Here is a 12444-nt window from a genome sequence, read left to right as displayed (position 1 = left end):
TCATGCTATTTATCCTGTGTCGTAGTCGTATTTGATCATAATAAGTGTTGCACCCATAACATAATAGTTATGAAACATCACCCATATCTCGGACCCGCCCACAAACCCAGAAATGCAAACGGCTTGGTTTGAGCTTTGCCCCCACCCTCGCCACGCCCCGCCTCCCCCGCCCGAAGTGTCAGCGTGGAGATGGTGGAGATGGAGGAGATGGTGGAGATGGTGGATGGTGAAGATGGCGGGGATGGTGGAGATGGTGGATGGTGGAGATGGCGGGGATGGTGGAGATGGTGGATGGTGGAGATGGCGGGGATGGTGGAGATGGTGGATGGTGGAGATGGTGGGGATGGTGGGGATGGCGGAGATGGTGGAGATGGTGGAGATGGTGGAGATGGTGGGGATGGCGGGGATGGTGGAGATGGTGGAGATGGTGGATGGTGGAGATGGTGGGGATGGCGGGGATGGTGGAGATGGTGGAGATGGTGGATGGTGGAGATGGCGGGGATGGTGGAGATGGTGGAGATGGTGGGGATGGTGGAGATGATGGGGATGGTGGAGATGGAGGAGATGGTGGAGATGGTGGATGGTGAAGATGGCGGGGATGGTGGAGATGGTGGATGGTGGAGATGGCGGGGATGGTGGAGATGGTGGATGGTGGAGATGGCGGGGATGGTGGAGATGGTGGATGGTGGAGATGGTGGGGATGGTGGGGATGGCGGAGATGGTGGAGATGGTGGAGATGGTGGGGATGGCGGGGATGGTGGAGATGGTGGAGATGGTGGATGGTGGAGATGGTGGGGATGGCGGGGATGGTGGAGATGGTGGAGATGGTGGATGGTGGAGATGGCGGGGATGGTGGAGATGGTGGGGATGGTGGAGATGGTGGGGATGGTGGAGATGATGGGGATGGTGGAGATGGTGGGGTGGGTGGGATGGTGGAGATGGTGGGGATGGTGGAGATGGTGGGGATGGTGGATGGTGGAGATGGTGGGGATGGTGGGGATGGTGGAGATGATGGGGATGGTGGATGGTGGAGATGGTGGGGATGGTGGGGATGGTGGAGATGGTGGAGATGGTGGAGATGGTGGGGATGGTGGGGATGGTGGAGATGGTGGGGATGGTGGGGATGGTGGAGATGGTGGGGATGGTGGAGATGGTGGGGATGGTGGAGATGGTGGGGATGGTGGAGATGGTGGAGATGGTAGATGGTGGGGATGGTGGAGATGGTGGGGATGGTGGGGATGGTGGAGATGGTGGGGATGGTGGAGATGGTGGGGATGGTGGGGATGGTGGAGATGGTGGGGATGGTGGAGATGGTAGATGGTGGGGATGGTGGAGATGGTGGAGATGGTGGGGATGGTGGGGATGGTGGAGATGGTGCGGATGGTGGAGATGGTGGGGATGGTGGAGATGAGGAGGGAATAGTGCTTGTGTGAGTAGCACCCGTTGGTCTGCAGATCCGAGGAGAAGGATACAGACTTAAGAAGGTTCAAAGCTGTGAAAAGTCCATTTTGCATGATATGGGACCTTTAATGAACTTGACTTTTACACTTTTTCTGCACTTTATATTATGTCTTCTTTCTTTTTCTTCTTTCTCTTCTGAGTCTTTAACTGTATTTACTTTATGGTTTTATATGAGATCTTTCTGTGGTACTTTCTAATAGTTTAATCCTCTCTCTCTCCCTCTCTCCTCCCTCTCTCCCTCCTCTCCCCCCTCTCTCCTCCCTCTCCCCCCTCTCTCCTCCCTCCTCTCCCCCCTCTCTCCTCCCTCTCCCCCCTCTCTCCTCCCTCCTCTCCCCCCTCTCTCCTCCCTCTCCTCCCTCCTCTCCCCCCTCTCTCCTCCCTCTCCCCCCTCTCTCCTCCCTCCTCTCCCCCCTCTCTCCTCCCTCTCCCCCCTCTCTCCTCCCTCTCCCCCCTCTCTCCTCCCTCTCCCCCCTCTCTCCTCCCTCCTCTCCCCCCTCTCTCCTCCCTCTCCTCCCTCCTCTCCCCCCTCTCTCCTCCCTCTCCCCCCTCTCCTCTCCCTCTCTCTCTTCAGTCTGGAGTTTCATTCTCAGATGATTTCAGATGCTGTGAAGAGAGTCATCAAACAGGGAAAGGTCAGTCTCTTACTTCACTTTCTCTGAGCTCAGACCCTGGTGTTCTGGAACCTTCTGAGCTCAGACCCTGGTGTTCTGGAACCTTCTGAGCTCAGACCCTGGTGTTCTGGAACCTTCTGAGCTCAGACCCTGGTGTTCTGGAACCTTCTGAACTCAGACCCTGGTGTTCTGGAACCTTCTGAGCTCAGACCCTGGTGTTCTGGAACCTTCTGAGCTCAGACCCTGGTGTTCTGGAACCTTCTGAACTCAGACCTTGGTGTTCTGGAACCTTCTGAGCTCAGACCCTGGTGTTCTGGAACCTTCTGAGCTCAGACCCTGGTGTTCTGGAACCTTCTGAGCTCAGACCCTGGTGTTCTGGAACCTTCTGAGCTCAGACCCTGGTGTTCTGGAACCTTCTGAGCTCCAGGTTTTCTCTCTCTCTCGTTTTCTCCGTTGACATCATCAGAAGAACCTTCCAGAGCTGCACAAATTACACAAAACTCTCACATTATTGTTAATTGCATGAATCCAACTCACTGCATCTGAAACTAACTCACACTGACCTGCGCCTGAATCCAGAAGCTCCTCCTCACCCTCTTGACCTCTCCTCTCACTCTCCTCACCCTCCTGACCTCTCCTCTCACTCTCCTCACCCTCTTGACCTCTCCTCTCACTCTCCTCACCCTCCTGACCTCTCCTCTCACTCTCCTCACCCTCTTGACCTCTCCTCTCACTCTCCTCACCCTCCTGACCTCTCCTCTCACTCTCCTCACCCTCCTGACCTCTCCTCTCACTCTCCTCACCCTCCTGACCTCTCCTCTCACTCTCCTCACCCTCTTGACCTCTCCTCTCACTCTCCTCACCCTCCTGACCTCTTCTCACCCGCAGTATTTCATTTTTAGCCTGTTTTATTTGCCTCACACTGATCTAAAATGCATCGCGTGTGTCCAGGATCTGTGCATTTTAAATGTGTGACTCCTCCCCCTCTCCCCCCTTAACCTCACCACCTCCCCTCCTCCTCCCTCTCCTCTCCCCCCCTCGCCCCCTGTCTCCTCCTCCTCTCCCCCTCCCTCCCTCCCCCCTCTCCTCTCCCTCCCCCCTCTCCTCTCCCTCCCCCCTCTCCTCTCCCCTCTTCTCTCCCCCTCCCTCCCCCCTCTTCTCTCCCCCTCTCTCCTCCCCTCCTCTCTCCTCCTCCCCTACCTCCCCCTCTCTCTCCTCCCTCTCCTCCCCCCTCCCCTCCCTCCCCCCTCTCTCCTCCCCCTTTCTCTCCCTCTCTCCTCTCCCTCCCCCCATCTCCCCCTCTCTCCTCCCCCCTCTCCTCCCCCTCCCTCCCCCCTCCCTCCCCCCTCTCTCCTCCTCTCTTCTCCTCCCCCCTCTCTCCTCCCCCCTTCTCTCCCTCTCTCCTCTCCCTCCCCCCATCTCCCCCTCTCTCTCCTCCCTCTCCTCCTCCCTCTCCTCTCCCCCCCTCGCCCCCTGTCTCCTCCTCCTCTCCCCCTCCCTCCCCCCTCTCCTCTCCCTCCCCCCTCTCCTCTCCCCCTCCCTCCCCCCTCTTCTCTCCCCCTCCCTCCCCCCTCTTCTCTCCCCCTCTCTCCTCCCCTCCTCTCTCCTCCTCCCCTACCTCCCCCTCTCTCTCCTCCCTCTCCTCCCCCCTCCCCTCCCTCCCCCCTCTCTCCTCCCCCTTTCTCTCCCTCTCTCCTCTCCCTCCCCCCATCTCCCCCTCTCTCCTCCCCCCCTCTCCTCCCCCTCCCTCCCCCCTCCCTCCCCCCTCTCTCCTCCCCCCTCTCCTCCCCCTCTCTCCTCCCCCCTTCTCTCCCTCTCTCCTCTCCCTCCCCCCATCTCCCCCCTCTCTCCTCCCCCCTCTCCTCCCCCCTCTCCTCCCCCTCTCTCCTCCCCCCTCTCTCCCCCTCTCCTCCCCCCTCCCTTCCCCTCTCTCCCCCTCTCCTCCCCCCCTCTCCTCCCCCTCTCTCCTCCCCCCTCTCTCCTCCCCCCCTCCCTCTGGTCCCAGGTCAGGACTCGGGATCTCGGCGGTTACTCGACCACAGGAGACTTTGTGACTGCTGTGGTGGAGAACCTTCGCCATCGCTCGGCCTTCTGAAGACCCTCCCTCGCCCTCCCTCACCCCCGTGACCCTTGACCCTTGCCCCTGAGCTCACGCGGTCCCTCGTTTGGATCCACACACTTTCACACTAAACAGACACAAACTTTTGGACCAGATGAACTTGAGGCACATTTCTTTAGCTCGAAAGCTAAACATTGGCCTCTGCTTAAGATGCCGTTGCCGTGGCAGCAGGCGTTGGGTTTCAGCTGATGCTCGCGGACTTCACGTCTCTATGACAACACAGTCTTCACAGTCACACGCTTCAGATCGTTACGACGAGTTCAATACTTTATATCGATGTAACTTTTCTAAGAACAACAGTATTAACTATTGCATTGTGGGTAGAAAATACATTCATCGTTTCACTTCATCCTCAGTTTTGTGTTTTTAACCCAGTTTGTGTTTGACTTTGGTTTGCCGTGTTTTAAATGCACCGAAACATTTCACATTAACTCCAGGAACTGTCCAAAAACCACGCCCAGACTCCACCCCCTCTTTACTGTGGGCGGGGCTCAAAGTCCATGGGTTAGGACACGCCTGCTGGGACGTGGGACTGTCCCGGGGAAAGGGGGCGTGGCGTCTGGTCACCCTAGATCTCCTAAAACGTGAAGCTGCTTTTATCAAATACATTCTTTCATTTATCAATAACTGTGTTTGATAAATGTTCTTCTGCTTTTTGTTTGTCCAAGTGTCGTATGTTTTTGAACAAACATAAAACTGTGATAATAATTCACCTCTCGGGTTCTCAATCCGTGGGACCGACACGCAGTACGCAGAGTTTTACTGGAACAGTTCTTTTACTGGAACTGTTCTTTTACTGGAACTGTTCTTTCACTGGAACTGTTCTTTCACTGGAACTGTTCTTTTACTGGAACTGTTCTTTTACTGGAACTGTTCTTTCACTGGAACTGTTCTTTCACTGGAACTGTTCTTTTACTGGAACTGTTCTTTTACTGGAACTGTTCTTTTACTGGAACTGTTCTTTTACGGGAACTGTTCTTTTACTGGAACTGTTCTTTCACTGGAACTGTTCTTTTACTGGAACTGTTCTTTTACGGGAACTGTTCTTTCACTGGAACTGTTCTTTTACTGGAACTGTTCTTTTACTGGAACTGTTCTTTCACTGGAACTGTTCTTTTACTGGAACTGTTCTTTCACTGGAACTGTTCTTTTACTGGAACTGTTCTTTCACTGGAACTGTTCTTTTACGGGAACTGTTCTTTTACGGGAACTGTTCTTTCACTGGAACTGCTCTTTCACTGGAACTGTTCTTTTACTGGAACTGTTCTTTTACTGGAACAGTTCTTTTACTGGAACTGTTCTTTTACTGGAACTGTTCTTTTACTGGAACTGTTCTTTCACTGGAACTGTTCTTTCACTGGAACTGTTCTTTCACTGGAACTGTTCTTTTACGGGAACTGTTCTTTTACGGGAACTGTTCTTTTACTGGAACTGTTCTTTCACTGGAACTGTTCTTTTACGGGAACTGTTCTTTTACTGGAACTGTTCTTTCACTGGAACTGTTCTTTTACGGGAACTGTTCTTTTACGGGAACTGTTATTTCACTGGAACTGTTATTTCACGGGAACTGTTCTTTTACGGGAACTGTTCTTTTACTGGAACTGTTCTTTCACTGGAACTGTTCTTTCACTGGAACTGTTCTTTTACGGGAACTGTTCTTTTACGGGAACTGTTCTTTCACTGGAACTGCTCTTTCACTGGAACTGTTCTTTTACTGGAACAGTTCTTTTACTGGAACAGTTCTTTTACTGGAACTGTTCTTTTACTGGAACTGTTCTTTTACTGGAACTGTTTCACTGGAACTGTTCTTTCACTGGAACTGTTCTTTCACTGGAACTGTTCTTTTACGGGAACTGTTCTTTTACGGGAACTGTTCTTTTACTGGAACTGTTCTTTCACTGGAACTGTTCTTTTACGGGAACTGTTCTTTTACTGGAACTGTTCTTTCACTGGAACTGTTCTTTCACGGGAACTGTTCTTTCACGGGAACTGTTCTTTTACGGGAACTGTTATTTCACTGGAACTGTTCTTTTACGGGAACTGTTCTTTTACGGGAACTGTTCTTTTACTGGAACTGTTCTTTCACTGGAACTGTTCTTTTACTGGAACTGTTCTTTCACTGGAACTGTTCTTTTACGGGAACTGTTCTTTTACGGGAACTGTTCTTTCACTGGAACTGCTCTTTCACTGGAACTGTTCTTTTACTGGAACTGTTCTTTTACTGGAACAGTTCTTTTACTGGAACTGTTCTTTTACTGGAACTGTTCTTTCACTGGAACTGTTCTTTCACTGGAACTGTTCTTTCACTGGAACTGTTCTTTTACGGGAACTGTTCTTTTACGGGAACTGTTCTTTTACTGGAACTGTTCTTTCACTGGAACTGTTCTTTTACGGGAACTGTTCTTTTACTGGAACTGTTCTTTCACTGGAACTGTTCTTTTACGGGAACTGTTCTTTTACGGGAACTGTTATTTCACTGGAACTGTTCTTTTACAGGAACTGTTCTTTTACGGGAACTGTTCTTTTACTGGAACTGTTCTTTCACGGGAACTGTTCTTTCACTGGAACTGTTCTTTCACTGGAACTGTTCTTTTACGGGAACTGTTCTTTTACGGGAACTGTTCTTTCACTGGAACTGTTCTTTTACTGGAACAGTTCTTTTACTGGAACTGTTCTTTTACTGGAACTGTTCTTTTACTGGAACTGTTCTTTCACTGGAACTGTTCTTTCACTGGAACTGTTCTTTTACGGGAACTGTTCTTTTACGGGAACTGTTCCTTTTACTGGAACTGTTCTTTCACTGGAACTGTTCTTTTACGGGAACTGTTCTTTTACTGGAACTGTTCTTTTACTGGAACTGTTCTTTCACTGGAACTGTTCTTTTACGGGAACTGTTCTTTTACGGGAACTGTTATTTCACTGGAACTGTTCTTTTACAGGAACTGTTCTTTTACGGGAACTGTTCTTTACTGGAACTGTTCTTTCACTGGAACTGTTCTTTTACCTAACACTGGTCAAACTGGTGTCGATAGTTCACATGATCAATAATCAGATACAGTAATAATCGATAGGGCCACAGTTATTTTATTACTTGGTTTACGGATCCGCCGCACTTAGATGATTGATTTCTACAATATAATAAATAAAATAACTTATTATAAAAAAAATGTATAAAGTACCGCCGACAACGCAAAATAGCTTTAAATGAAATATAAATAGCGGTAAGTCAAAAGATAAGAGCGCGTGAAGCAATTTTTTGTCAAAATCCGGCTGGAGTCTGACGGAGCGGCTCCGTCCTGTGCGCGGCCCCGGGACAGCACGAGAGGACGCGCGCGGCCCCGGGACAGCACGAGAGGACGCGCGCGGCCCCGGGACAGCACGAGAGGACGCGCGCGGCCCCGTGACAGCACGAGAGGACGCGCGCGGCCCCGGGACAGCACGAGAGGACGCGCGCGGCCCCGGGACAGCACGAGAGGACGCGCGCGGCCCCGGGACAGCACGAGAGGACGCGCGCGGCCCCGGGACAGCACGAGAGGACGCGCGCGGCCCCGTGACAGCACGAGAGGACGCGCGCGGCCCCGTGACAGCACGAGAGAACGCGCGCGGCCCCGTGACAGCACGAGAGGACGCGCGCGGCCCCGGGACAGCACGAGAGGACGCGCGCGGCCCCGGGACAGCACGAGAGGACGCGCGCGGCCCCGGGACTAAGAGTGCACACGTCTGTTCTACCAATGCAAAACAGGCTAAATCTCTCGGCTGCGCCAGAAAAATGGTGATGTTTTGACCTCGTGGCGTCTCAGAGTTTGAACGGATCACTTTAGTAACGATCAAACTAAAAATGTGTGTAATCCATAAAAAGATGAATCTGTGGAACACAACGAACATAAATACTAAAAATCAGGTTAAATTAGAAGTTGAATCAATCTGTATAAGTTTAAAGAGTTGTTTTAAGAGGATTCAATTTGGTTTTAAACCTCTGTGGGTGTAATGCCTCATGCGTCCAGCAGGGGTCCATTGTAGAAAAAGGTTCAGTTGTTTCATCTGGACTCATCCAAGAGTCATTCTCAATCTGTGGATCAGGACCGGGAACTCGGATATTTATCCTATTCTGTGGTAAGCCCCGCCCACCGGGGGGAACCTCCTGAAGTAGAAGAGAAAGTTGTTTCCTCTCAGTCCTTTAATGGGCCATCAGCCTCCTATTGTCCCTGTCACTCTTTCTCTTCCTTGAGGACCTGATTATCCGAATGCTCTGGACGTCTAAGTTTTGGTTGAAACCAACAACCTTTTTTTTTCATCAGGAGGCCCCGCTCAGTGGGCGTGGCCTACCACAGAGTAGGATAAATATCTGAGTTCCCGGTCCTGATCCACAGATTGACGATGACTCTTGGATGAGAGTCAAGTCCTGATGAAACTGAATCTTTTAAACATTTGTAACATTTGTATTTGTCAGGCTTGTTTCTGTCACACTAAATGAAAACATGAACAGACCAAATGTAATCGAGACGTGAGGAGCACTGAATGTCTCCTCACTCTTCACACTGGTTTGTCTGAACATAAAAGTATAAACAACTTTTGTTGTTTGTGTGTGTCGTGTGTGTGTCTTGTGTGTTTCCAGGTGCGCACTGGAGACCTCGGCGGTTATGCCATGAGCGACGACTTCACCAGAGCCGTCATCGCACAACTCTGACTCTCCTCCACCTCCTCTGACTCTCCTCTGACTCTCCTCCACCTCCTCTGACTCTCCTCCACCTCCTCTGACTCTCCTCCACCTCCTCTGACTCTCCACCTCCTCTGACTCTCCTCCACCTCCTCTGACTCTCCTCCTCTGTTTCTCCACCTCCTTTGACTCTCCTGACTCTCCACCTCCTCTGACTCTCTCCTGACTCTCCTCCTCTGACTCTTCCTCCACCTCCTCTGACTCTCCTCTAACTCTCCCCCTCCTCTGACTCTTCCTCCACCTCCTCTGACTCTCCACCTCCTCTGACTCCTCCACCTCCTCTGACTCTCCACCTCCTCTGACTCTCCACCTCCTCTGACTCCTCCACCTCCTCTAACTCTCCACCTCCTCTGACTCCTCCACCTCCTCTAACTCTCCACCTCCTCTGACTCCTCCACCTCCTCTGACTCTCCACCTCCTCTGACTCTCCACCTCCTCTGACTCCTCCACCTCCTCTAACTCTCCACCTCCTCTGACTCCTCCACCTCCTCTGACTCTCCACCTCCTCTGACTCTCCACCTCCTCTGACTCCTCCACCTCCTCTAACTCTCCACCTCCTCTGACTCCTCCACCTCCTCTGACTCCTCCACCTCCTCTGACTCTCCACCTCCTCTGACTCTCCACCTCCTCTGACTCCTCCACCTCCTCTAACTCTCCACCTCCTCTGACTCCTCCACCTCCTCTGACTCTCCACCTCCTCTGACTCTCCACCTCCTCTGACTCCTCCTCACCAAATGTGTATGTTGAATGTTAAAGACTTGAATATTTAAATCATTATAATCTGATGTAATGACATTTAAATGTGTTTCGTTTGAATAAATGTAAAATAAAATCATCTGTTTAATGTCATGACTGAAAATAACATGTTCTGTTCGAGTCGAGTCTGGAAACTGACCAAGAACAACACGAGAACTGGGCGCCGTGCTACAGGGCGGGGTCAGAGCCGGGCGGGGTCAGAGCCGGGCGGGGTCAGAGCCGGGCGGGGTCAGCACTATGTTCCCCTGGGTGTGGGTTCGATGCTGTTTCATGCTATAAAAACATACATTTATAAAGAACCTGAACCAGGAGCGAGATGGACCCGGTTCTTATGCTGCACCTGCAAAGATGGACATGGTCCTGGTGGAGATGCCACAGCAGCCGCTCTCTGCCCTCAGGCCAACGGGGCAGATCTGACCAGGGACGTGTCCTGACTGACCAAGTGGATGACCTGGACCATGGTAATCAGAGGCATCTGCAGATCCTCAGTCTTCCAGAGGACACTGAAGGTAAACATGTGGTCAAGAACATGAAGACCTGAAGCTTGACTGTGCACGTCGCTCTCTGGCTCCCAAACCGGCCCCGACCCAGCGTCCAAGACCTGTTCTCCTGAAGTTCCACACCTTCAGTGATGATGGCGGCGTCCAGACTCTCCATGGACCAGACCAGACGAGCTCCAGGTCTTTCTTCAGTGATTCCTCTGTGAGAGCGGCCAATAAAGGCAGAAGAATGTGGAGCACGCTCTGTTTGATCCTGCAACGCTGAGGATGGAAAAATAAACAGGTTCACCACCCCGGAGGAGGCCTCGGCATTTGCAGATACACTGCCGCTCTCTCTGCCGCTCCCTGCCGCTCTCCCTGCCGCTCTCTCTGCCGCTCCCTGCCGCTCTCTCTGCCGCTCTCTCTGCCGCTCTCTCTGCCGCTCCCTGCCGCTCCCTGCCGCTCTCCCTGCCGCTCTCTCTGCCGCTCTCTCTGCCGCTCTCTGCCGCTCCCTGCCGCTCTCCCTGCCGCTCCCTGCCGCTCTCTCTGCCGCTCCCTGCCGCTCCGCGCCGCTCTCTGCCGCTCTCTCTGCCGCTCTCTGCCGCTCCCTGCCGCTCCGCGCCGCTCTCTGCCGCTCTCTCTGCCGCACTCTGCCGCACTCTGCCGCTCTCTCCTGCCGCTCCCTGCCGCTCTCTCTGCCGCACTCTGCCGCACTCTGCCGCTCTCTCCTGCCGCTCCGCGCCGCTCTCTGCCGCCACTAGGCGTCGCTGCGGCGCGCGCTTCCCGGGGACGCGCCGCGGCCTGACGGGAATGTGCTCCATTCTTCCTCACTCACAACATGGCGGACTAACAGAGGCGCTGCAGCGGAGACAGCGGACACACCGTGGATTTACCCCGCAGCACGAGCCCCGGACCCGCGCCTGAGACGCCCCGGGACATGGGCGCGTGACGAGCCGCTCCGGAGCCGCGTCTCTCCGCGTTTACGCATCAGAACCGAGCCGTGCGCGGTGCCCCAGACCGCGGCCCCCTCCTCCGCCGCTCCGCCGCTGTTCCTGGGGTGTGGAGCCGAGACAGAGCGGCTCAGGCCGGGCTCAGGCCGGGCCCAGACCTTGTGCCTCTGAGCCGCGCACTGCGGGACTTTGACGCGCTGTTGCGGTGAGTTTGTTTGGCTCGTGCGCGTGACAGAGCCACACTTGTTACTTTACTGCTGCTGTCGTGCACGCGCACGGACAGTCTGCGTTTGTCCCCCACACGCACGCGCACGGACCCCCGGGAACACGGGACCGAACCTGCCGCTTTGTCCCCCAGAGCCGGAGGTCCGGGTGAAGGGTCCCGGGCCCAGGTCAGGCCGGGGTTTGGGACGTTTCCTGAGCTTCATCACTTTGTCCCGGTTCAGACTTCAGGTCCGAGCGTTTGTCCCTCAAACAGAAAGTCCAGTTTAGTCCTGGTTTGGTCCTTCTTTATCCAGGTTTAGTTTAGATCCCGACGCCTTTAGTCCCTGGATTCTGGTCCCTGGGTTCTGGTCCCTGGTCCCCGGTCCCTGGTCCCCGGCCCCCGGCCCCCGGTCCCTGGTCCCCGGTCCCTGGTCCCCGGTCCCCGGTCCCCGGTCCCTGGTCCCTGGGTTCTGGTCCCTGGGTTCTGGTCCCTGGGCTCTGGTCCCTGGGTTCTGGTCCCTGGGCTCTGGTCCCTGGGCTCTGGTCCCTGGGCTCTGGTCCCTGGGTTCTGGTCCCTGGGTTCTGGTCCCTGGGCTCTAGTCCCTGGGTTCTGGTCCCTGGGTTCTGGTCCCTGGGCTCTGGTCCCTGGGTTCTGGTCCCTGGGCTCTGGTCCCTGGGCTCTGGTCCCTGGGCTCTGGTCCCTGGGCTCTGGTCCCTGGGTTCTGGTCCCTGGGCTCTGGTCCCTGGGCTCTGGTCCCTGGGCTCTGGTCCCTGGGCTCTGGTCCCTGGGCTCTGGTCCCTGGGCTCTGGCGTGGCCCCTGAACCGCACCCTGTGCAGGACAGTGTGGACATTCAGACGCAGGACAGTGTCTTTAACATGTTTGAAATATCAGAAAGTGATTTTGTTCTTTTCAGTTCACAAACTCTTACATTGTCTTTGGTGATGCAACATTATGAATAATAATAGTTCATTATAGATAAAGTCATGCAAAAAAGTACAGTTAAAACATAAATCAAAATATCTTCGTCATCGTAATGCTTAGAATTATGGCAATTAGATGTTATCTTGAACTTTAGAAAGATTAGTCAGATTTCAATTTGAAAGTGAATTTCTGTTATTTTATTTACTCTATTTATTAATTGTTTT

The 12444-nt window shown here is 53.6% G+C and overlaps 1 protein-coding gene across 2 annotated transcripts in view; it reads left to right on the top strand.

Annotated features, from left to right (window-relative positions):
* The window catches only part of idh3b (isocitrate dehydrogenase (NAD(+)) 3 non-catalytic subunit beta), a 21584-nt gene extending 11844 nt beyond the window's left edge, over positions 1-9740 (top strand). Inside the window, exons 10-11 of one of the 2 annotated variants that reach the window (XM_072459536.1) lie at positions 2033-2093; positions 8807-9740. In XM_072459536.1, coding sequence (XP_072315637.1) covers positions 2033-2093; positions 8807-8878 — 133 coding nt within the window. In that variant the 3' untranslated portion in view covers positions 8879-9740. Of the gene's footprint in view, positions 1-2032; positions 2094-4077; positions 4620-8806 lie in introns of those variants that run through there. The other variant, XM_072459535.1, reaches the window with a different exon arrangement.
* Positions 9741-12444: the final 2704 nt, after the last annotated feature.

The sequence above is a fragment of the Eucyclogobius newberryi genome, unplaced genomic scaffold, assembly GCF_026437365.1.
Source record: "Eucyclogobius newberryi isolate DKJ021-1_F unplaced genomic scaffold, fEucNew1.0.hap1 SCAF_23, whole genome shotgun sequence".
NCBI lineage: Eukaryota > Metazoa > Chordata > Actinopteri > Gobiiformes > Gobiidae > Eucyclogobius > Eucyclogobius newberryi.
This window is presented reverse-complemented; position numbering and strand designations above follow the sequence as displayed.